General features: G+C 43.0%; 1 protein-coding gene across 1 annotated transcript in view; it reads right to left on the reverse strand.

Annotated features, from left to right (window-relative positions):
• Window positions 1-526: 526 nt before the first annotated feature.
• The window catches only part of FNDC1 (fibronectin type III domain containing 1), a 105,627-nt gene continuing 82,167 nt past the window's right edge, over window positions 527-23,986 (reverse strand). The window contains exons 15-23 of the mRNA XM_019412698.2: window positions 23,050-23,118; window positions 21,320-21,478; window positions 19,007-19,237; window positions 15,435-15,543; window positions 9,831-9,910; window positions 6,477-6,506; window positions 5,367-5,528; window positions 3,902-4,024; window positions 527-1,303 (exon numbers count right to left, since the gene is read on the reverse strand). Of these exons, the coding sequence (XP_019268243.2) occupies window positions 1,188-1,303; window positions 3,902-4,024; window positions 5,367-5,528; window positions 6,477-6,506; window positions 9,831-9,910; window positions 15,435-15,543; window positions 19,007-19,237; window positions 21,320-21,478; window positions 23,050-23,118 (1,079 nt within the window). The 3' untranslated portion in view covers window positions 527-1,187. The remainder of the gene's footprint in view (window positions 1,304-3,901; window positions 4,025-5,366; window positions 5,529-6,476; window positions 6,507-9,830; window positions 9,911-15,434; window positions 15,544-19,006; window positions 19,238-21,319; window positions 21,479-23,049; window positions 23,119-23,986) is intronic.

The following is a 23,986-nucleotide window of genomic DNA, read 5'->3' on the forward strand; positions in this document are numbered from 1 at the left end:
GAAAGGATTTTTTTAAACTGGATTTTTAAATCATTTGGGATGTAAAATCTTAGTTATTCCTTCTTTTGTAATGTTTTATTTATTTTGAGAGGGAGAGAGAGGCAGAGAGAGAATCCCAAGCAGGCTCCATACTCACTGGGGAGCCCAATGCAGGGGTTGAACTCACCAACCATGAGATCATGACCTGAGCCCAAACCAAGAATTGGACGCTTAACTGACTGAGCCATCCAGGTGTCCCCAGTTATTCTGAAAACATACGGGATATGTCCCCAGAGAGGCAACTAGTAGTTTTCACCCGGGTCTGGAAAGATTGTCTGTCTCCTTAGGTAGAAAGCACTCGGTCTGTGACTAGGTCACTGCTAACACTGCAGTATCCCCGTCACTCCCACAGTCTAGCGACAGGCACTTCCATTGTCCTCGTTACGTAGCATACAGATCCTGTGGATCCTGTGGATCCTTCCAAAAGATGTTAGTAAACAGTGCCTTTGCTCCAAAAAGTCCCACACACATTTATCTAGTGAACAAGTACAAATTTAGCAACTTTAATCGGTGTTCTTGCAGACAAGTGAGGATAGGTATATGCATATATACATATATATATATACCAAAATTGAGAATTTACAAATATGATTTGGTACATTTGATCTAGTAGTGGGTAAGTCCATGGAATAAATCTGAAGTAGGATATATCTCTTTTGGTGGTGTTTTTAGTAATTCAGTTCTACTGCATAGAGAGTGATCTGAAACTTAAATTTGACTAATTTTGGAAGAGTCCGATGAGAGAAAAGAAAGCACGTAGCAGTCCCTGAAGCAAGCGCATGTTTACTTATGCTGTTCCCTGGAGACGACATGTCTGAATTTTGTGCCTGAAAAGTGTGAAAACTGTACTCAATCAGTGGGCATCCCCTACCGTAGTTGCGTGTTTCTCTGGGATGTGCTATTACAAGGAAACCACGTGGAGAAGCAAAGTTAACAGCAACATTGAACTGTGTGTAGTCCAGGCCAAAGAGGAGGACTGAGTTCCAGACTGAAGACGCCTGAAATGTCCGGTGTCCACCATGTGGCCTTGCTGGCACCCAGGGTCGGTGGGGCTTGGAACGCTCTCTGTCTGTTCCTGCTCTCAGCCCCTAGTGCAAGTTAGCCCAGGGGGGCCGGACGGGGCAAGTTTCAGCACGATCATCCCATGGTTACCACTTCCCTGGAATGGAGACCCCACACTCATACCAGCCCACATAGTAGTAGGGGGTTCCAAAACCAATGTTGCCGAAGCTGACTGGCTCCTGGCGATACTGGCGATAGTAGCCTAAAAGGGCAAAAGGAAAGAGAGGGAAAGAAAGTGCATCTGTGATATTGTGATTTATAATAAGAATTATACACTTGGTCTTCATCCCTGTTCCTGGCACACAGCTCCTAAAACTCTTGGATTCCCTAAGTGATAAGAGTGGTTAAGGTATCTGGACATTCATAACAAATGCCTTGGACCACTCCTGAGATTATGCTAATGAGATTACCTTCAGAAAGCATCTATGGGCGGGGCTAGTCACCAGAGAGGACAACCATGTGATTAGAGGGTGTGACTTTTGGTCCCACCTCCTGGCCTCTGCGGAGGGGACAGGGGCTGGACATTGAGTTCAGTCATGAAGGGCTAGTGATTTCTTAAAGCATGCCTATGTAAGGAAGCCTCCACAAAAACACAAAAGCACGATGTTCTGAAAGCTCTGGGCTGGTGAACAGGTTCAGATGCTGAGAGGAGGGCACTCCCAGAGAGGGTGTGCACACTCTGTGTCCTTTCCCCACACTGTGCCTTATGTGTCTCTTCCACCTGTCTGCTCCCACCCACTGTACACTTTTATAATAAGCTGGTCGGTACCCTAGTAAGTAAAATGCTTCTCTGAGTCTTTTTTATTAAGTGTATTTATTTATTTTGAGAGACATTCATGAGTGGGGGAGGGGCAGAGAACGAGAGAGACAGAGAATCTCAAGTAGGCTCCACAGTGTCAGCGCAGAGCCTGACATGTGGCTCGATCCCACAAACCGTGAGATCATGACCTGAGCCAAAACCAAGAGTTGGACATTTAACTGACTGAGCCACCCAGGCACCCCTATTTTTTTTTTAAGTTTATTTATTTATTTTGAGAGAGAGAGAGAGAGAGAGAGAGAATGTTTCTCTGAGTCTTGCAACTCTCAGCAAGATTCCCACCTATCCTCACAGAATTTAGGGCCTCCTGACTTGCCTGGAACCTCAAGCTTCCAGGTTTAATTCTTGGAATCTGGGGTAGGCTTTTAGATCTCTTTCCAGTGAATCTCTCCAAGGAAAGAATACTATAGCATTTCTGAGCAGTTCTCCCATAAAGTTAAAGTGAGGCCCCAACCTGCTCAAAAAGCGTTTGTGGCAACTCCCCTTTGGCCCTGTTCATTCTTGCCAGATGAAAGGTTACCCGCCGTTCTACCAGTGAGCATGCTAAGTAAGCAGCACCTCTATTCAGAACCAAAACCATGGCCACAGTCGCAGAAACACAGTGAACTATAAATAATGCATAGTAACCCTGGGGCAATGCAAGATTCTGAAAAAATAAAGAAATGTGATATATTTTATATACTGACTATGGTGGTTAATTTTATGTCAGTTGGGCAAGGCCATGGTACCCAGATATTTGGTCAAGTATTCTAGATGTTTCTGTAAAAACGTTTTTAGATGAGATTAACATTCAAATCATCAGACTTTGAGTAAAGCAGGTTATTCTAGAATGTGGGTGGGCCTCATCCAATCAATTGAAGGCCCTACTAGGAAAAGATTAACCTCCCCTGAAAAGGTGGGTATTCTGCCAGCAGACTGCCTTCAGACTCAAACTGCCACACGTACTCTTTCTTGGGTCTCCAGCCTACTGGCCTAGTCTGCAGATTTTGGACTTGCCAGCCTGTACAATCATATGAGCCAACTCCTTAAGACACTTCTCCCTCAATCTCTCTCTGTCTCTCTGTTTCTCTCTTTCTTTCTGGTTCTGTTTCTTAGGAGAACTCTAATCACTTATTTTACTGTTTTGTGTATTTTACTCTATCTTAACTCTTTAAAAATGGGCAATTTGCATGCCAGCCTATTGTATCTTTTTTTGTAAACTAAAACATGTTGCTGGAACATGTCAGTCTTGAAAATGCTAGATCACTAAGAGTTAAGTGCATAATGGAAACAGTGCTGTACCTCATTCAGTTGTTCCGTTTACTTTTTTGGCAGTTGAGGGAGTTGGTAGTGTATTACAAGTTGTTAACCTTTAAGAGTGATATACTTTGTTCTCACTCTATAATGCCTAATGAAATAGTTGATACACTATCTTCTGAAGTGTATGATAAGCTATGGTTGGTTTGCATGTTCATTGGCTCTTTCCTCCTTTGTACCCTTGTTTGTGCCATCCTCTGCCTGGAAGACTCTCCAATCTCTGCATGTCTAGGTCTTCTTATGACCCAGCTCAGACTCTGGCTCTTCTTCCCCGATAGCTTCAAGTGGCCTGCCTCCCTATTGTGCAGACTATAATCTGCACAATTACCTGATAATAGGACAATTATGTGATGTAATTCTTGTCATTATCTGTATTTTAAGTTGTTCTTTAAATTAGTTACCTTTCACTATTTGTTTACCTTTCCCAGTTACAGAGCAGGGAAGTGATTGTTCTGAGAGTATGGACAAGGTCTTATATTCCTTGGTATCCCTGCCTTTCCTAAGTTCACCCCAATTCTAGCACATGGTTGGAGTATTTTGCTGATTCCTTATTTTTATGATCCAAAATGTTACCAACACCTGTCTTTAAATGGCAAACAAAAGGGAGAGTTCTGGTGATTTTCTCCTTACATTAGCCTTCCTCTCCCAGCCCCCAGGGTGGTATAATCAGGCCTTTGTTCTAATTACCTTGAATGGTGGGGAGAGCTTCTACATAGGACTGAGGCCCTGTTCTTCCATCAAGGTGTGAATCCACAAACTGGCAGTGGTCTTCACCTCTTCCCCAGCTGTCTCCAATGTTGTAGAATGTATCTGCATGAGGGAATATAATGGGTCAGTGACTGGTCAAAAAATGTACAGCTGGTTTGAGAGTTCGCACAAGCTTTGGAGACCATTTGAACTGGGTACTTAAATTCTGTGTGTCATACTTTCCACATTGGAAAAATTATAATGGCACCAACCTCATAAGTGTTGTAAGGATTCAGCAAGCTTGTGTATGCTAAATACTTAACAAGTCCTCACTAAATGGAAACTATTAATATAATAGGCAGTTTCAGCTTTTAACTGGTAGGGCTTTTTACTCCTTGGTTCTTTAAGAAAAGGAATAGATGAAACTGTGATAGAGAATATATTATGAGATAATTACAAAAGGCATGAAGATCTGTAAAAAATAGAACCTATTTTCATACATAACTAGAAGTAGGGTGTGTGTCTGAGTCATAAGCTGCTGTCCGTGGTACTGAACCACAGCTGCACAGTAGGGCAGTTGTTTCAGTCAACCCTGGGATACTGGAGTGGCTGTGTAATCTCTCCCGGGAATTCTGATGCAGGGCACGGAAAGCACAATGGTGGGTGAGAAAAGAAAGAGCACAGATAAACAAATAGACAGTGGGTGTTAGGAGAGGTACACACACTGAGAAACTGCCAGAGTGGAGAATGGTAGGGAAGACTTTGTTTTGACGTTGTCTTTAAATGATCACCACTAGCATGAAAAACAAAAACAAAAACAAAAACAAAATGACACATGAAAAAAATCTATAGCAGCTGAATAAAGGTTTTAAAAATGTATGTAGTAAAGTCTTAAAGGTGTGCAAATTTTAAAATAAAAAAAACCATATTTGTATAGGTGGATGAGTCAAAGCCAGCTGGGTAGAAATGGCATTTTGAAATAGTAGCTCAAGATACTCATGAAATTCTTTGTTTTAATGCCTTACCATAATGAAAACAATGCAATTTTTATTCAGACACAGAAAAAAATAATACTTCTGATGTATGCTTCACCATCTACAGTTTTTCTTCACAACGGTGTGGCAATGGCAAGGACTAGAGTGGGCAGAACTGTTCTTCAATACTTCTGGCTTATGCTCATACCTATTATTATTGAATTAATGGCAAAGAAAATTGGACTTCATATATCTACCAGAATTTTGGACCTCATTTCTAAAATGTAGTGGATTTAAAAAATACAGAAAACAAAAACGAGTAACTCCAAAATAGAGCCTAAATATCCAAATTGTGTTGAGCCAGAGTGAGATATAATGGGTCCACACTTCAAATACATTCTGATGCACCTGCTATGTCAATTTAATACCTGGTAAAATAAAAAATTTCCATTTCAATACCTTCCCACACCACACCATTCTCAAAGACCTACCTTTCAGGTTGTCACTGAGGTAGATCTTATACCGCAGTGAATTACAAAGAACAACTCCCACAAATTTTCTATACCACGTCCGCTTCACATACTGCCGGCCGTGGCAGTCCGTGTAGCTGGGGTCATGTTTGAAAGCAAATGGGATCCAGATGGGCTCACCACCTTGATAATACAAAACATAATCTCTAAGTCATGGCACTCCACAACATTTATTGTCACACAAAGTATCAGAAAATCTGACTTGTTCACTGGCCTTTCCCCTCCTCTCAGGGCTTTTCTCACCTCCTCAGTGGGCACCCTTTTCCTCATTCCCCTTCTTTCTTGGCACTGAAGTACAATTGAGGAGTTCCTCTTACCTGAACATATTTCAAGTACTGTATTTGCATTTCTATAAGGGATTCTTGAAGTAAGAAAAGGCCTTTAAGCCCCAAGGCAAATAAGATATAATGGCATATTTGATCTTTTGGGACATGCCATCCTACCTCTCCACTCCGAAAGTCCCTCAGCATAGGCTCCTACTGTTCCTGTCACTCATAAGACCTGTCTTGAACTTGAGCAATAGGGCATTCACAGCTGGTTTGAAACACCAAGTAAAAGATGCGTTGTACACTTAATCCATTTTTCTCTCTTTTCAGCAATTTAAAATATTGAAAGGGAATATAAATATAGTTATCTATTTCATTGATATTGGCCACTCCATAATGGTTTTCTTTTATAGATATTAGCTGCTAGGGTCCTATAAAAAAAAATTCTCAGATCATTCTTTTTCCTAGATCAGGATGAAGAGTACAAGGAAACCACAGAAGTTGTCAAAAAATCATAAAAATGCAAAAATGGTCAGGGAGCCTGGGTGGCTCAGGGGATTAAGCTTCCGACTTCAGCTCCAGTCATGATCTCATGGTTCCTGGGTTCGAGCACCACGTCCAGCTCTGTGCTGACAGCTTGGAGACTGCCCCTCTTCCACTCATACCCTCTCTCTCAAAAATACATTAAAAAAAATGCAAAAATGGTCTAGCATTTCTACTTGTAATCATAGCAATCTCATATTCAGTATTCAACATGATTACTAGAATGTCAAGTTTATTATGTACATCAAGAAGAGAAACTTACCGGGTGGCCTCACAACAAGCAGAGGATTGTCTGTAGAGTGAAAAAAAAATAATTGACTTCACTATCATATTTCACAACCATGCAATTGTTGAAATGTTTATTGTAACTGAGAGTGCTAACTGAAGAACTCCCTGGAATAGATACAATATATTTTATTTGAGAGATGCCAATGTTTTCCTTAGTTTTTATTTTCTAAGCATTTCCTTCTGAGAAATATTCTTTTTCTTTTTTTATATATTAAATATAATTTATTGTCAAATTGGTTTCCATACAAAACCCAGTGCTCATCCCAACAAGTCCCTTCCTTCCTGCCCATCACCTATATTCTTTTCTAATTAAATTGCCTTATTATTTATATAGAAGTTGTGGGACAATATAGTTAAGATTTTGATTTGGGTACTACAAAATAATTCAATATTTGTCATTTTTAAAAGATGTGTCTATCTTGACAAAAAAGTTTGGTTTCTTAAAAAGGTAAACATATACCTACTATCTGATCTATCCACCCCATTCTTTAGTATTTATCCAAGAGACATGTCCGTGCAAATACTTGTCCATGCAAACACTTTTCACTTGTCCATGCAAACACTTGTACATGAATGTTCACAGCAGTTGTGTTTGTAATAGCCAGAAAGTTGAAGCCAACTCAAATGTCTACGAACAGGTGAACGGGTAAGTTATGGCACAGCCATATGATGGAATATTGCTAAGTAATAAAAGAGAATAAACTATTGATATATACAATATGGATGGATGGATCTCAAAATGATTTTGCTGAGTGAAAGAAGCCAGACAAAAGAGTTCACACTGTATGATTTCATTTGTATACAATTCTAGAAAGTGTAAATAATCTAGAGAGATGGAAAGCAGAGGAGTGGTTGCCTGGAAACAGGGGAGAAGATGGGCGCATGGCGGGGACAGGGGAGTTGGGTTGCACAGCAGCAGTGAGCACATTGGGGTGATAGTGATATTCACTGGTGTGATTGTGGTGATGGCTTCAAGGGGGTAAACACTTTAAAAGCTACTGAGTTGTACACCGTGTGTGTGTGCGGCTTACTGTATGCCACTTGCACCTCAACAAAGTGGTACTTAAAATCTCTGTATCTTAGCCCAAATAATGCCACTTAAGAAAATACAGAACTAGCTTTTTAAGGAATGCTGCTTTAGAAAAAATTCATTTTTGTGGTGCCTGGGTGGTTCAGTCAGTTAAGGGTCCAACTTTGGCTCAGGTCATGCTCTCCCGGTTTGCAAGTTCGAGCCCCGTGTTGGGCTCTGCTCTTACAGCTCAGAGTCTGGAGCCTGGTTCAGATTCTGTGTCTCCCTCTCTCTCTGCCCCTCCCCACTTGTGCGAGCATGCATGCACGTGCTCTCTCTCTCTCTCTCAAATAAACACAAATAAACCTTAAGAAAGAGTTACTTAAAAAGAAATAGTTCATTTTTATAAAATGCCATGGGCTAGGTAAACATGGGCCATTCATTTTTTTTTTTAATGATCATAAAGAAAAATTGCTCTTTAAGGGTAAATATCCTGTGAGTTTCAACACATGCATTTGTTCTTGGAACCCCCACAAGCAGGATACAGAATATTTCCATTACCCAAATCTCCCTTGAGCTACCCCTTTGTACAGATCTTTCATTCACTCTCATAGAACAGGGACCTACCATTAGCTGTAAGTGTGAATGCCTGTTTTGCTCTCCTGCTCTTAAGTTTCAACAGTCTGCTGAAAAAAATGTCAAATACTCCAGGGCAGGGTGGAGGGGAACATACGGAACAACAGCACAGCACAAACAACAACCAAAGCTTGCCCCTGTGGTGCAGCCTACATTACACGTACACGTTTGCTTCACGGATTTTTATGTTCGGCAAGTGCCAGAATTCAATTCCTTGACAATGTTCCTGTTGTCAAGTAACCACTTTCAGCGGGGCTGTGCAAAGGGAAGGAGAAGCTTGAACAAACTCACTGAACAAGCAAAGATGCCCAGGGCAAATAATTGTCAAATTGCAAGTAATTATCAAATTGTCAAATGGCATACGTAAGGATCTCCTCGGAGCTGACTGTAAAAGACAGTCTTCTTCAGAGGGGTGGGGGGGGCCAACGCTCACTCTTTGGAAGCCACAACGGTTAGGGTGGGGGCACGGCAGGACTTTTCTTAGGAGGGGGAGTAGCAGAGAGCTATCTCTTTCAAACTGTATGGCAGTCTCAGAAATTACATTTCTGTTCTCAGACTTGGGGACAGAATTTCTTGATAGCTTTCTAGATTTGAATTATTTTTTTCTATACACTTTTATCATGTTAATTCTGATCGTCACCAAAGGTCCACTCTCTTTTTAGGAAATGTAGCCATGAACTAGACACGTTCCCTTCTTTACCAAATTAACCCTTGGAAATGATTTCCTCTCTTTCTTAATTATTAATGAGGAACACACTTCTTAAATGAAACTAGTAAAAACGCTTTTGAGGTCCTTTGCCAGCATTTCTAGTATGAAGCATATTCCCACGAAAGATTTTATCTTTTCTACTTACTGTGATGCAGATTTCAAATCATCACACTTAAAAATAGCTTCCAATGACAAATGTCCTGGGATCGAACTACGTGTGGGAAATAATCTAACCAAAGAGAAGCGAGAGCAATTTTAGCGCACAGCCAGTTCACACGGGCTTCTGAAGGTGACCTGGTTCATTCAGGGTCATAGGTAACAGCTCCCAGCATAGTTTCCTGTGTGGAAAGGCTGCTAACCCAGGACTGTGGCCATGGCCAGTTTGTGCACATTGCTGTGGACCATGACCACAAGAACACCTTATGGGAGGGCCAGAGAGCTCTGGACACCAGCATGCCCCAGTGCACCGACATCCTCTGAGTGACACTGCTTATAAGACTGGCTGCTATTCTAATTAAACTCTCCGTATGAAGTAAAGACATCTTTGTCTCCTGGCAAAAGAAGCATCTTGAAGACCTGACTAATTGGAAGAAGCAACCGCCTCTCTGGCCACATGACATCGATGCTCTTCAGCTGTTTGTAATAAAAAAAAAATTAGCTCTGTAACTAAATCTTCTACAGAGAGATTCAAACTTATCTTTCCCACATGGTTGAAAACTAGATTTTTCCCTTTCATTGGAATTTGACCTTTCCACTTTCCAGGCAGTTCCCAATGACGATTACTCTTAATTTTATTATCCAGATTTTAGCACAGCAGAAAGAAAACGATGTTTATTTTATGAAGTGATACCCAATATGAACTCATTAAATAGAAAAGATTTGTACTTCTTCAGTTTTTATTCCATTGTAGTCATGATTCCAAGTGATTTGTCTTTGAGAAAAGGAGAAGAATGAGAATATGAAGTTGCAGATACCTGATTCTGTAACAAATGAGACCGAAGGGCTGATGGGTCCGTAGCCATGTGGATTTTTGGCTTGAACTTTAAAATAATACCTGAAATTGGAAGAAAACATTTTTTGAAAGAGAAGCTTCTTTAATTTCTGTGTAATAAGACAGATTCCCCAACTATTAAGCATTTGCTCTGTGGAAGGGCTTGACTGTAATTTTGTTTTCTTTTTGAGAAAGAGAGAGAGAGAGAGCAGGGGGAGGTACAGAGAGAGGGAGAGAGACAGCTCAGTGTGGAGACCTATGTGGGGTTCAATCCCACAACCATGAGATCATGATCTGAGCCAAAATCAAGAGCTGGACGCTTAACCAACTGAGCCACCCAGATGTCCTGAGTATTTTTTTTTAAGTTTATTTATTTATTTTGAGAGAGAGAGAGAGAGCAAGTAAGAGAGGGGCAGAGAGAGAGAGAGAGGGAGACAGAATTCCAAGCAGGCTCCACACTGTCAGCACAGAGCCTGACATGGGGCTCAAATTCACAAACTGTGAAATCGTGGCCTAAGCCGAAACCAAGAGTCAGACACTTAACCAACCAAGCCACCTAGCGCCCTGGAGTGTTACTTAATACATCACTGATATTCATATTTTTCCTGAACTTTCTCATTTTCTAGTAACTTTTCAAAATAATACAATTAACAGCATAGACTAATGTAGCTGATGGCAACAGAAGGAGCAAATCGGGCAAATAAGCCACTTAGGGAGTGTGTGTTCCTTAAGGCATCAAGGCTACATGGCCCCACACAGGCTCATCCCTGGATGGACACCCCTCTCGCCCTGCTCTTGCCCCACTTGAGTTCCACAGCTTGAGAAGGAGAAGCTAGAGCAGCAAGACACTTACAGAGCAGAATTCAAATGTAACCTAATTCTTATCACTGGACTCTGTGGAAAAGCAGGATGTTTGACCCAGTAATGATGCAACTCACTGTGGGCAGGGAGAAGTCAGCCAGTCCCGAGGTTGGCCTCCTCAGTGGAACTAACCTGACAATGATGTTTTGGGCATGGACAAGTACTATGGTTGGCTCTGGAGCTCTAAAAGTCACTGAGTTTCAAGCTTCTGTGCCTCAAGGAAAGAGAAGCAAGTCCAAGAAGGGGAAGAGGCCTGGAGAGGTTCTGCTGTGGATTAATCTTTGTCTTGGAACAGAGAATGGGCTTGTTCATCTAGCAGGAGACTGACAGGCCAAGCAGGTTAGGAGTCCCTAGACATCTTGGTTTGTGCTCGTAGGAGCTGCAGGACAAGAAGTGGTGGTTACAAACTACAGGAGCCCAACACCACAACTGTGACCCACTAAATCTACTGTTAATCTTCGTGGCTTCTCTACCTCTGGAACACCAGATACTACCTGTGCTCCTGTGGTCCTTAGCTACTTATAGGTGAAGAAGGAAGTAAGAGACCCCTGTAAGTGGTGGTTCTGCCGTTTCCGAGAGTTCGTAACAAGCCTTTGCCTATGGTCAGTCGTGGCACACAGGTTATATGCATTAATTAAAGTGTGCTAAATTTTCAAGAGGTGAATTATTTATTCAGATTGCAAATTCATACTTCTGTTACATCACTGTCCCAGTGCCAAGCCCTCGGACCTTCTGAGATCACCAAGGGAGTCTTGGGCCTCACAGTTACCCAGAGATATTTGACATTGGGCTTGATTAAACAGCAAAGAAAAGCTCATTTGGGAAATCTGGTCTTCTTTTAAGCCTTTCAAGAAAGTCACTCACATCTCATTTAGAAGAGAATCCTTTTTAAATTTCATTTAAAAAAAAGATATGCACAATTAAGAACATATGAGTTTCCAAATCTCAATTCACTCAGCAGTCTGTGTTTTCCCAATTATGCATACTTTTATTCAGTGGTTATGGAGTTATTTAAGGCAAAATTCTGCAGGCAGTGGGTTTGGCATACGTCAATGATACTGGTCACACTTACAGATACTTTCTTTCCTTAAAAAGGGAAATCAAAACCTAAGGAATGACACATACTCAGAGGCTCCATGAGACATTTCTGCTGAATATTTCTTAAGCCATCGCTGCAGCGGTCCTGATACCAGTCCCCAGGGTCCACCGAGGGAAGCACAGCTCTACAATTGTGGAGATGGCACAGGATGCCAGACTTGTCCGATTGCGTCACTGTATCAATTCTGTCTCACCACTGAAACCTAAGTGTTCCCCTCATCCACCTTCTCTGTCCACGCAGTTACTCTGTCCTCCAACAAAGCCCTCATGGCCCAATTCCAAGGACATATTTCCATTTGAACCTCACCTAATGTGTCAAAGCAAATTTAAATACACTAAGCTGAAAAACATGAAATTATGAAAAAAAAAGTAAGGTTCCTACTTTCAAAACCACATTAAACTTCTTCTAGAAACTAAAATATATATATTTCAAACACTGAATAGTCTCTGACTCACCCAAGTAACAAGAGCAATCCAACTTTGCCTTCTTATATAAGTTCTTGGCACCTTCTTTTGAATAGCTCCCCAGCCTAAGTCTTTGTGCTTTAAGTATAAATGAAACATGCAGACTCTAGAAAGTGATCTGGGACCAATATGGGTGAACAAGGTGTGCAATGTCCATGTAAATTCAAGTACAAGATTCAGTTATAAAGAACCAAAGCTTAGTTTTTTACACAGTGGCTCGTCTAGAGGGGACTTCCTATGTCTCCCACAGGGTCTCAGGTGGGATCTGGAGAAGCCCTGAGGATAGTGCTGACAACAGGGACATGCAGCCTCCATGGAATAAAGACGAGGACCACTAATGTGGATCCACCAGAGACATTCTATATCAGTGTAACACAGGGAGAAGATGGGCGTCTCTACATCAGGCTGTTCACGGGGGTTTTGAGGAAATCTGCGGAGAGGAGCCATGTGTGCTCTGTGCCTTGGCCAGCACTCTCCATCAGAAGAAGGAATAGTGGTGCCTGGGTGGCTCAGTTGGTTAAATGTCCAACTCTTGGTCTCAGCTCAGGTCATGACCTCACGGTTTGTAGGTTCAAGCCCCATGTTGGGCTCTGTGTTGACACTGTGGATCCTGCTTGGGATTCTCTCCCCTACCTTGCCTCTCCCCTGCTTGTGTGCTCTCTCTATAAATAAATACATAAACTTAGAAGAAGAAGAAGAAGAAGAAGAAGAAGAAGAAGAAGAAGAAGAAGAAAAGGAGGAGGAGAGAGAGGAGGGGAGGAAGGAGAAGAAGAAGAGGAGGAGGAGGAGGAGGAGAAGGGAGGAGGAGGAGGAAGAGGAAGAGGAGGAGGAGGAAGGAAGGAAGGAAGGAAGGAAGGAAGGAAGGAAGGAAGGAAGGATTTAGCAGGCATCCTAGAGAGAAGGCTACAGTAGCAGCTGCTATTTCCAGCCTGTCCATCAGGGCACTGACTGTGGGTGGAGGGTAAAACAGGAGCCTCAAGGGACTCCCAAGACCCTCTGGGACCAGCCTGTCCAGCCTCCTCTCTTCCTCCTCTGCCACCACACTGGCCTCCTTTCCTTCCTAGACCATACCATGCTTTTGGATGTCCTTTCTGCCTGGCCTTGCCCCATCCACATTCTCCAGATTAACTGCTGCTTACTACTACCCCAGGGAAGCCCACTTGACTGCCCCCCCCACAAGTTCAGGAAAAAAGTCCCCTATTATACTCTGCCTCAGGACACTGACTCGTGAAATTTTATTATTTATATAATTGCTGAAGAACTGTGAGCTCCATGAAGACAAGGCCACGGTGTAGTTTACAGTCTACCTCCCCCACCCTAATCCACCCCCTCGACCCCCAACTGATCCCACCCCTTTTCTCAGTGCATAGTCTGGTGCCTGGCACAGAGAAAATACTAGGTACATATTTAAGGAATCATGAGCCCTCATGCAGACCTGTTGGAAGAATGAATATACCTTCCTCCTGCATAACCATCTCCTGACATTATCCAAAACTCAAGATCAGCCTAGCAGCAAAAGTTGTAGAAAGAACATTGGCCATGGGGTGGGGATTCAGGAGACTGGGATTCAAGTTCTACCACAGAAGCTATGAGGAAGAACCTCTCTCACACCTCTTTCAGCCTTGTGACACTGAGACTGTTCTGGAAAAGCACTGTCACTCACACAAACACAAAAATTGGATATTGACTCCATTGTCTTAAATTTGTTGTTTTTGTTTGCTTTAATTAATCAGTTTTTCATAATTACTAGGGAAAAATAAAGAAAAGTGCTTTTCTCTGGTTCCTGCTTTGCTCCTTGCTTTTTATTCAAATCCTGAAGCCCATAATAGTTTGTGAACACTTAGCTCAGGTAAGTCCACATGGCAGTTCCAAGCCACCGAAGAAGGTTCTCAGCTGGTTCACAAGTGTCTCAGTACCCATGGCTATTGCATAGTTTCTAGCCCTTTGGCACATTTCTGTTTAGGAAAAGTATTTTGTTTCAACCTTCTCTGTGTTCCTCTGATTGTACAGAAAATGAGAGACCTCAGGTCCACAGACATGTCATTTAGAGCTCTTTGCTCCATAAATAAGGGCTTGATGTGGCACTGATGTGCTGGAGTCATTTGTATGGGCTTGAGAAAGCCAATTATTAAATATTCAAGAATCATGCAGGCCCACTGGTAGCCTGGAATTGGCCATGGCAAGAGTATTCACACTACAGAAATTGGTAAACACCATCAATCAGAGATTTTTCTCCCCAGAGAGCTGGTTTACATACACACCATACTTGACCATCATGTTCTTGGTGCTTTGTCCATTTTCATCCACCAGAAAAGCTTTTCTGATGATCATTACCATCAAAACCAGATAGTATAAAAGAGGAAATGCACACTCACCCTCTTATTGCCTTGGAAATAAGTTTTGTAGCTCTCATACTGAGAGCCAGAAACTCTGGTTCCCAGATGGCCCTCGGGCCAACCAGTCACTGTCCAGTTTCAGAAGATGCACTTGTAACCTTTATTAATGTGTAAAATGCATCTTTCTAAATGGTCTGATCTTCTACATCACAGAGTCTGAGTACCAGTTAACTAATATGTTTAGTAATTGCTGCCCCATTGATGTCACATATGAAGGCTGTGCTGCCTAAAGCCACCGCATGATTGACTGCATATGGATCCATTCCCCTTCAACACACAGAGCCACCTTTCTTTCCCCAAGGGTAAGTAGTGTCTAGTCTCTGGAAAACTGGTAATAAAATAGAAACATGATAGACTAACAATCACAATAGAGTAATTTCTTCTAAGAAAATACATGACATACAGTGAGCATCCCTGGAAACTCTATGAGAAGTAAATAGAGAGTGCAACAGAAATCATAAAACCTATTCATCGATCTTTTCATTTTCAACCTGAGGATATCTGTGACCACACACACAGGTCTCTCTCTCTCTTTAAAAAAATTTTTTTTGAGAGAGAGAGAGCCTATGCAAGCTAAGGAAGGGAAGAGGGGGAGAGAAAGAGAGAATCTTAAGTAGGCTCCATGCTCAGTGCAGAGCTCAATGAGGGGCTCCATCTCATGACCATGAGATCATGACCTGAGCCAAAATCAAGAATCAGACACTTAACTGACTGAGCCACTCAGGCACCCCTCTCTCTGTTTCTTTTTAATGATGAACACATCATACCTTGTATTTGGCTTCAAGTTCTCAATGGGCAAATGAGTTACCGACGAAGCTTGAGTAGACCACTTGTTCCTAATGAAGTCTTCATAGGATGCACTGTAAACCAAGTAACCTGCAAGTGGAGATAAGGAAGAAACCACTGAGCATCAATGAACCACATCACCCATGAGGTATGCCCCTGGAAGAGGACAAGGAAGAGGCAACAGCACAGCGGCATTCCCCTTCTGTGGGAAAAGTTCAAGAATGAGAGAGAGCTGCATGTTGCATCTGGATGGGGTATAATGTTGGTACCTTCTGGTGAATTCAGATATGGATAACAAAATTAAACATACTTCTTCACAACTGCTGGTTCCCTTCCTTCTCTTTATCTCCCACATTTCCTGGCCTTCTTCATTTTGTCAGGACTAATCACCTTGATTAACCTTGACTGCACAGAGAAAAAGGCAGCAGAAGAAAAATCAGTGACCTCCACATGAGTATTTGAGAATTTCCTGGCAGAGATATATGCAGTTGTCCTTCATGTGAAACAAAGAAACTGTTGATGGTGAATTCTGCATGTGTGTGTACACACGTGTGTGTTCACGTGTATGTGTGGGGGACTGAAAGACCCGAGACTCACAGTGGTCTCCTCACCCATTTGGTGAAGGATCTCCTTTGATTTCTAGTTGTTGAATATCTGTGCCTGCCCTTGACCTCGATGTTTAGTGACAGCTGAGAGGTGGTTCTCTCTGCCTTATGTGCTATGAATGGATCCCAATGGGCCCATGACACCTGCCAAGGCTTCAAGGCTGCCTCAGAAGGCCAAGTGAAGTTCATGCCACAGCTCAGTGCATCCTCTACATGAGTCTCTTATGTCATACACAAAGGAAGAAAATATTTGTCAGGTACCACCTATGTTCCAAACACTATTCTAAACACATTCAATCAAGTTTTCTTTTGATTAATTCTCTTGATTCTGGTATGTAGGCATTGCTATCCCCAGAGAAAGAGAGTCTTAGAGGGAGGTTAAATATTTTGTCCAAGTTCACATTCATTAATTCATTTAATAGATATTTACTGTGTGCTTACTATTTGTCATATACTATATTACGTGCTGGAGATAAAACAGTGACTCGTTTTATTTCAACCCGAAGGAGGAGCAAGCCAGACACACAGGCAGAATTACATGGTTGTGATGAGAGTCACAAAGGGGCAGTCCATGCACTTGGAGGGGTGTGCAGGCAGAGTCTCCCTGGGGTCATGAAAATGGGGCTGAACACTGAAGGATGGGATGCAGTCAAGGTGCAGGGTAGGAGGTGGGGGGAGGGGCTCAGATAGAAGGAAGACCAGGAAAGATGTTGAAGACAGAGAAACCAGCAGGAGACGGAGTCTCAGAGTGATGGGGGTGGGGACAGCATAAGATGAAGCTGAAGAAGCACAGAAGAGAGAAAATACTCAGTGTCCTTAGGTCACACAGGTTTTTGCTTTTCATTCAAAAGGGAGACACAACCAGACTGTCTTTGATGCCTCTCTCTGGTGCAGAGTAAAATGAATCAGGTATGGGGTGTGGATCAGGTGGTCTAGCCAGCCAGCGACTGTCATATCCAGGTGAGAGGTGGTAATGCTCAGATTACTCAGGTTCATGTGGTAGTTAATGGAGAGAAATGGATGGGTTCAAGAGAAGCCTGGAAGGTAAAACTGATAGGAATGAGTGATGAACTGAATATGGTGGAGAAATTGTAGAAGATTTGAAGACAATCCCAAAGCTCATGTTTGCAGAAATGGGGTGGGGAGTGGGGTCATTCTCTGACATAGGAGACACAGATGAGCAAGCTGGGTATCAAAAGGATCATGAGTTTGATTTTGGATATGCTGAGTCAGAGATGCTTTGGAAACATCCTGGTTATGACATCGAGTGCCTATTTGATTTTACTGTTTGAAGCTTGAGGACAGGCAGGCCTAGCCTTGAGCTATCAATGAATGATTCATCTCCAAGATGAATTAAAACCACATTCCTGGGTGAGATTCTGGAGGGAGAGAACTTAGAGGAAAAAAGAAAGGGGACTTGGGGCCAATCTCAAGAAGTTCCAATATTTACTGTTGGGGCAAAGCAGACAAGCCTGTGAGAGAGACTCAGAGGTTAAGAAAATCAGGTCACAAGTCAAGGAGGTGGAGAAGGGCAACAGCATTGACTGTATCTAAGAGGCAAGCTACCTGTGACTGATTATTTTCACAAGAGCTATTTTGGTGACATAAATAGAGTGGATTAGAGTCACACAGCTCACCAAGGGGCACACCAGAACCAAAAGCAGGTGTGCTGGGCTCTAAAGCCCTTTCCACACTGTTCCCTGGAGGAATGCATTCTTTGCTTTCTTCAACAAATATAGTGGGAGAACTTGTGAAAGGCTGCTGCTCTCTCCACAGGAGTTCCTCCTCCTCTGATGACAGTGACAGCAAGCCATGTGTGCTCACAGTGACGTTGTACATAACGATGGCTGGTGCTTGATTCACTTACTGATAAAGAGCTCCAGCTATTTTTTCCTTGAGCCTTTTGAGGTCTGTTGCTTTTCCTGCACATTGCAGGGCTGTCATGCACCAAAATGTTCCATGGTTATGAATATAGCAGCAATTGGCACAGCCTTATATTGGAAATGCCCAAGCCCCTATAAATACCTCACCTACATTATTTATGCTAGGGGCATGAGTACCTGTGATTAGGGCACTGAGGTTTGGTTTCAGGTTAGGTGGAGGGTATATGATGATGTGATGACACCGAATTCTCCAGGGAGCTTTGGACAGCTTGGGATTCATATTAACAAGAGTATGTGATCCAGAAACATGCCCTCTACAATTCTACAGGCATCGTGCCTGAATTAAGTCCAGAGACAGAGTCTTGATCCCAAGGTTGACTCTCACATGGGGCAGTGCACATTAGGAGGTTTTTCATCACTTGTGCTGCAAGATCTGATCTTACAAATGGCTATGTGGACTCCTTGGCCATTTGCAGGGTGATAGAATTTAGAGATATAACCATATTTTGCATATGTAGAAACTAAAGTCCAAAGAGATTAAGTAGCTATTTCAAGGTCTTGTAATCCATTCTGGGACTAAGATTCAGGACTCTAGACTTCCACCCAGTGCTTTTCATACTACTCAACAAAGTTTTCCTTCTTGCCTATATTTCATCCTTCTTTTTTTTAAATTTTTTTTTTAACATTTATTCATTTTTGAAAGGCAGAGAGAGACAGAGTGCGAATGGGGGAGGGGCAGAGAGAGAGGGAGACACAAAAACAGAAGCAGGCTCCAGGCTCCAGGCTCTGAGCTATCAGCACAGAGCCCGACGCGGGGCTCGAACTCATGGACCGCGAAATCATGACCTGAGCCGAAGCCGGCCATTTAACCGACTGAGCCACCCAGGCGCCCCTATTTCATCCTTTTAAAAGGAGGCATTTGCATTCATCCATCCAATCCACCCATCCATCATCCATATGTTCCTCCATCCATCCATCCACTTATCCATCACTTATTCATCCCTTATAGTCTGTATTTTCCACCTACAGATCAATGGGAACACTGAGCATCTTCCTTGGACACACCTGTTATCACATCTCCTGGGGTGGCTTTATCCCAGTCCACAATGACAAATGAGTGGCAGCCTTCCATAGCGACCACAGTGATGTTGCGGGGGGCATGTTGAGGGGGCAGATCACTCTTCCTCATGTCATTTGGAATAAGTTCATCCAGGCTATCCACTTGAAAGTGATCCAGAGCATCAGTCAGAGAGCATGGGGCTGATGGGTCTTTACTTAGGTATGTCACATAAGGAGCTGGAAAAGAAAAGAGATACCCAACTGCATTGTTGAAAGCTTCCCCTAGAGGCAGAAACGTAATGTCTGCTCCATGGAGCCATCACTATTCAGTCTTTCTCGGTGAGACAGAGGCTCCAGACCTGCTAAACTCAGAAACACATGCTTAGCTCTCTTTAATGGATCCATGCATTTTTATCTTCCAATCTAGTGGTTTCAAAAGATCCTGTTACTCCATGAACATCAATGATTATGTCTTCAAAGTAATTTTGAAAGATCCCCAAACTGTAATTCAACATAGTATATACGTCTGCAGCATTCTGCCATGTATATGCCCAGACATTTGGAAAGGTCAGAATTAGGCCCAGCTGACACTTAACTGGAGCTCTAGAACTCTCTCAGCACAATTCATTCCCTAGACTGACTTGGAACCAGAAAAAAAAAAAATACACTGATCAAGATGTACAGTTTCTAGCCTTCAGTCCTTGTGTGGCCTTCTGTAGAGCTTCAGGGATACCCATGACCACTGGAATATCTATACACGGTCAGGCCTGAACAGTCTTTACAACATTACTGCTAAGTACAGTAACAGTAACTCTCATTTATGGACAGGTTCCAGGTTTTTCTACACACGTATCTCAGTGGCTACAAGGGCCCGGGAATAAAGCAGGGCATAGACTGATATCTCATGTTTCATCTGAGCCCACTAATGCCAAGAGGGCCCACAAAACAAGGGCCAGACAGGAGACTCTACCTCTAGCCACACCTCTTTATCATACATGCTCTGCAAGAAGACAGAAATGTCAAGGAATTGGAGCTGGAGCTAGGGCTTTATACATGCAAGACTCTCAAGTGCTTTCAGGTGACAATTTCTAGTACTTTCTAAATGTTCCACTGCATCTTTTGGTACAGGCTCTCCTTCTTAGTGGCCATTGGGACTAAAAGCAATTTTTAGGTCCTCTATTTTCCGATAATTTGGATAAAATTAGGCCTTGAGAGCTTGTCGATGGGTCTAACCAGGAAATTTGGGGGAGTAATCTACTATGCTTTGTAGAGTTACAGACATATGAAAATAGCCAGACAATAGCAAGCCTCTCAGTCTTCAGAAAAGTTCTTTGGAACAGCAAACAACAGTGCTGAAAGCATTTTCGTTTCTGTTGTAGAAGCACAGAGAGGAAGATCGGAACACTTGGTGAACTCAGCCAGGCTGCTTGACGCCATGATCCAGCATTAGCACTTGCCTCAGGAATGCTACCTCAAATTAATATTCTTGCTCTTCAAGCACATGAAGTTTAGACACTCAGTACTACATCTTGGCTGGTGAGAGCCGTTCTCTGCTTATGGCAGCACATTTGTTTTGGAAACAGAAAAGTGGGATATTAGTTTAAGCTGTTGCCTGTCTCCACTTGGTAATATTTTTTTCCACTTAGTAACGTATTAATCTAACTGTCTCGTTAGTGAAGTTCATTAAGGGCATGGGAAAAGAAGACTCCCACAGGGACTGAGGCACAGTTTAGTGAAATAGTATTTCCTCTTGAAATTGTTTAATAGCTGAGAAAGAAGAATAAAGTAAGCCTCTAGAGCCCAAGTCCCTGAGGCTAATGAAAATCACAGGATACAATGGAAGAGAAGGAGCTCTGGCTCTGTGGTATTGTAAGAACAACCAGTAGCTCAATTCAGTAAGATGCTCGTCTTTTACGAAGAACTTAACAAGCAACATATAGGCGAGCCCTAGTGGAAGCCCCGGCTTGGAAACGTTGCTAGAACAAAACTAGTCATGTTCTCTGGTCCTGAAGATGTTTAAAAGTGTTCCTTCCTCTTGGTCTACACGAGGCAGCCTCTCTAAGCTCTACTCTATTGGATACTGAACTTTCTCCTGCACACTTCCCTCTCCTGACTTCTGCAGAAACCAAGTTAACGTGTATCCAAGCAGGACTGACTCACTGAATCACCCCCAAATGGAAACTTCCCTCTGGGAAAGTTTCTGCTCCAAATGGGCTGCCTTGACCAGGCCAAGAAATTAGTTATGCTCTTCCTCAAAGTAAAAAAAAAAAAAAAAAAGTTAAAACCCCATGTTTCTCTGATTAAGGAGGTTCTATTTACCAACAAATCGTTTCTTTCCAGCCAGATCAAACTCTTCCCCAGGAAAGGAGCTAATGGAGCCTTCTGTCGGGATGACCTCAGGGGCCGCAGCCGTGGTGGGAGGCCTGGTGGTGGGAGGCCTGCTGGTGGTCGGTGGGCTCGAGGTCTCAACTTCATAATCTGAAATGATATGAAGGCTTTGCAGTTGGGAACTTCCAGAAAAGGGGCACCACGAGTGGCCAAGGGACACCTTCTTAACATTCAACTTGAGACTAAAACATCATGCACACACCCAAAAATAAATGCTATGCCTGAACATAATTTGTTCCCAATGAAACAGTTATTCCTCCCATTTCAGTCCCCTTGGAAAAGCAGTTGCAGATGAAAGAAAGGAAGAGGAAAAGGAAATATATATGAGCAGAAAAATGAGATTTTAGGATCAGAGCTGGACAGAACCTTAGAATTCATCTGGTTTAGCATGCTCCTGTAACTGGTCCCTGGCCATTCTCTGCCTAAGTAATTTTCTCTTTTAGAGTCATAGAAGATTCACATTAGACAATAAACTTGACTTTTTAGAAGTTTAGAAATTTAGTCCTTCTGTGAATGGACTTTTTTTTTTTTTTTCTGGGGAGGAGGTGGGATTAATCCTTTAATATTCATTTTTTGTTGTTGTTGTTTATTTGAGAGAAAGACCATGCAAGTGGGGGAGGGGCAAAGAGAAAGAGAGAATCCCAAGCAGGCTCCTCACTGTCAACACAGAGCCCAGTGAGGGACTCAAACTCATGAACTGGGAGACCCTGACCTGAGCCAAAGAAAGAGTTGGACACTTAACCAAATGAGCCACGCAGGCACCCCTGATCCTTTAATTTAAAAAAGAAAACGCTGCTTCCTTTCCACTGCTCAAATAAGAAAGGAGTTTAGTGTTTTCAAAGGTGCTAAGAAACTTTTCTTTTTTCTCTGACATTTGTTTTTTTTCTTTCTTTTTGTTTTTTAAACCGTGGGATGAAACCACTATATCAAACTTTATTATGACTGCATCAAAGGTGACATTATTGTCTCATTGGTGGTTTAAGGCCACTGGAGCTACAGATAACAGCAGGCAAAGGAGTACAAAAGTGAGAACATCCTGAGTGTCAAAGGCCAGCACTAGGATGGGAACAAGATGCCCACAAGAAGTTTTTGCCCTGCTGTGGCAACTTATAAAATACACAGAACCGTCACAGGATCATAAAGGAATAAGAGCCCTGGTTACTTTTACGGAACGACTGTTCCAGACTCTATCCAAGGTATTTTGCATTCTTCTTCTTATAAGATTACCCTTACTTGAAAAGGTTCTGTGATAAAAAATCAACACCTCTATAGCACTGCATCTTTTACATAATTAGAAAAGAAGAGAAAAGGGGGAAATGAGAGGAGCTAAGAGAGGAAGCAGAGTTGTGGGTTAAACCAAGTGGGTTCACAAATTGTGGCTGAAGGAGAGGCCCAGACAAGCAGCTCCAGAATTCCTGGGGGGTGGGAGACAATGGGGGGCACAGGAGCTTGTCTGGAGGCTGTATTCACATATGAAGCACACTGTTCTTCTTTGGATCAAATACGAATGGGGGGCTCACTTGGAAGCTGGGGTAAAACCACCTTCCCGAGCACTGCCATGCAGCTCAGAGTCTGAAGGAAACTCAAAATTGAGATCATCCACTCAGTAATTAAAAGGAGAGAAATTATCCAAATCCAATCTATCTAAAACCAGTTAGTACCTTCGTCATAGATAACATACGCCTCTTCTGTGGGTATCGCTGTGTCAGTCTCCAATCCTGAGAAATCATCTAGTGAAGAAAGAGGAGAAAGGTTTCCTCTCTGCAGCTTGGAATCACGTCCAGGGCCCAGGGGGTCAGTCACCAGGCCAGGGCCGCTCAGCTTTCTCAGACGGGAGAGCGTTAGAATGCTGACACCCAGAAATCCTCTCCTTCACACTCGGACAGGGGTGCTCAGAACGCCCCCTAGGGGTCAGAGGAAAGCCGCCTGCTCCAACACGCTGGCTCTCCCAACACAAAGCGCTTTCTGACCTTGCTTCCGCACACAGTGCCCACTCTCCAGCCTGCCCAGGCAGCTCTCAGGAGGCTGCAGGTAGGGCCCTGGCCCAGCAGGTCACAGGCCTGAGAACAGGCATTCTCAGAAAGCAGAAGAGTGGGAGATTGGTGCTCAGGACGGCAACAAAAATCGCCCCATCGGCGAACTCCCTTGTTCATCACGCCTTCATTCTCTCCAACCCCTGATCTTGCCACGCTCACATGTTTTGGAAGCAGGGTGATTTCCTGCCTCTCCTCCATTCTACCTTGGCAAACCACACCAATGTGAGTTCCCTGTGTTTCACTGCTTCCCTTCTAACCTCCCCCCAGTCTCTGGTGGGGAGCCCACAGTCCAGGGCCTGTGAGATTCCCCGGTACCTGCTTCACCATTGAGGTGGTGACCCTTGGTGTGTTCTGATGGGGCCAATGAATGTCAGCAGGACAGAAATTGTAAATTACCATCCACCCTTCAGGGGTCAGGACTGTCATTTCAAGAACAACTATTAAGACCTAATTTTTCCTTAGGTCATTCCAATGTCAATATTCTTGGATCCAAGAAGAATTACTTCTGGGTTGGTTCAAATCAGACAGTTTTCAAGTTCACATCACCCAGTTTGGGCCCATC

The sequence above is a fragment of the Panthera pardus genome, unplaced genomic scaffold, assembly GCF_024362965.1.
Source record: "Panthera pardus isolate Hobbes unplaced genomic scaffold, ASM2436296v1 HiC_scaffold_17, whole genome shotgun sequence".
Taxonomy (NCBI): Eukaryota; Metazoa; Chordata; class Mammalia; order Carnivora; family Felidae; genus Panthera; species Panthera pardus.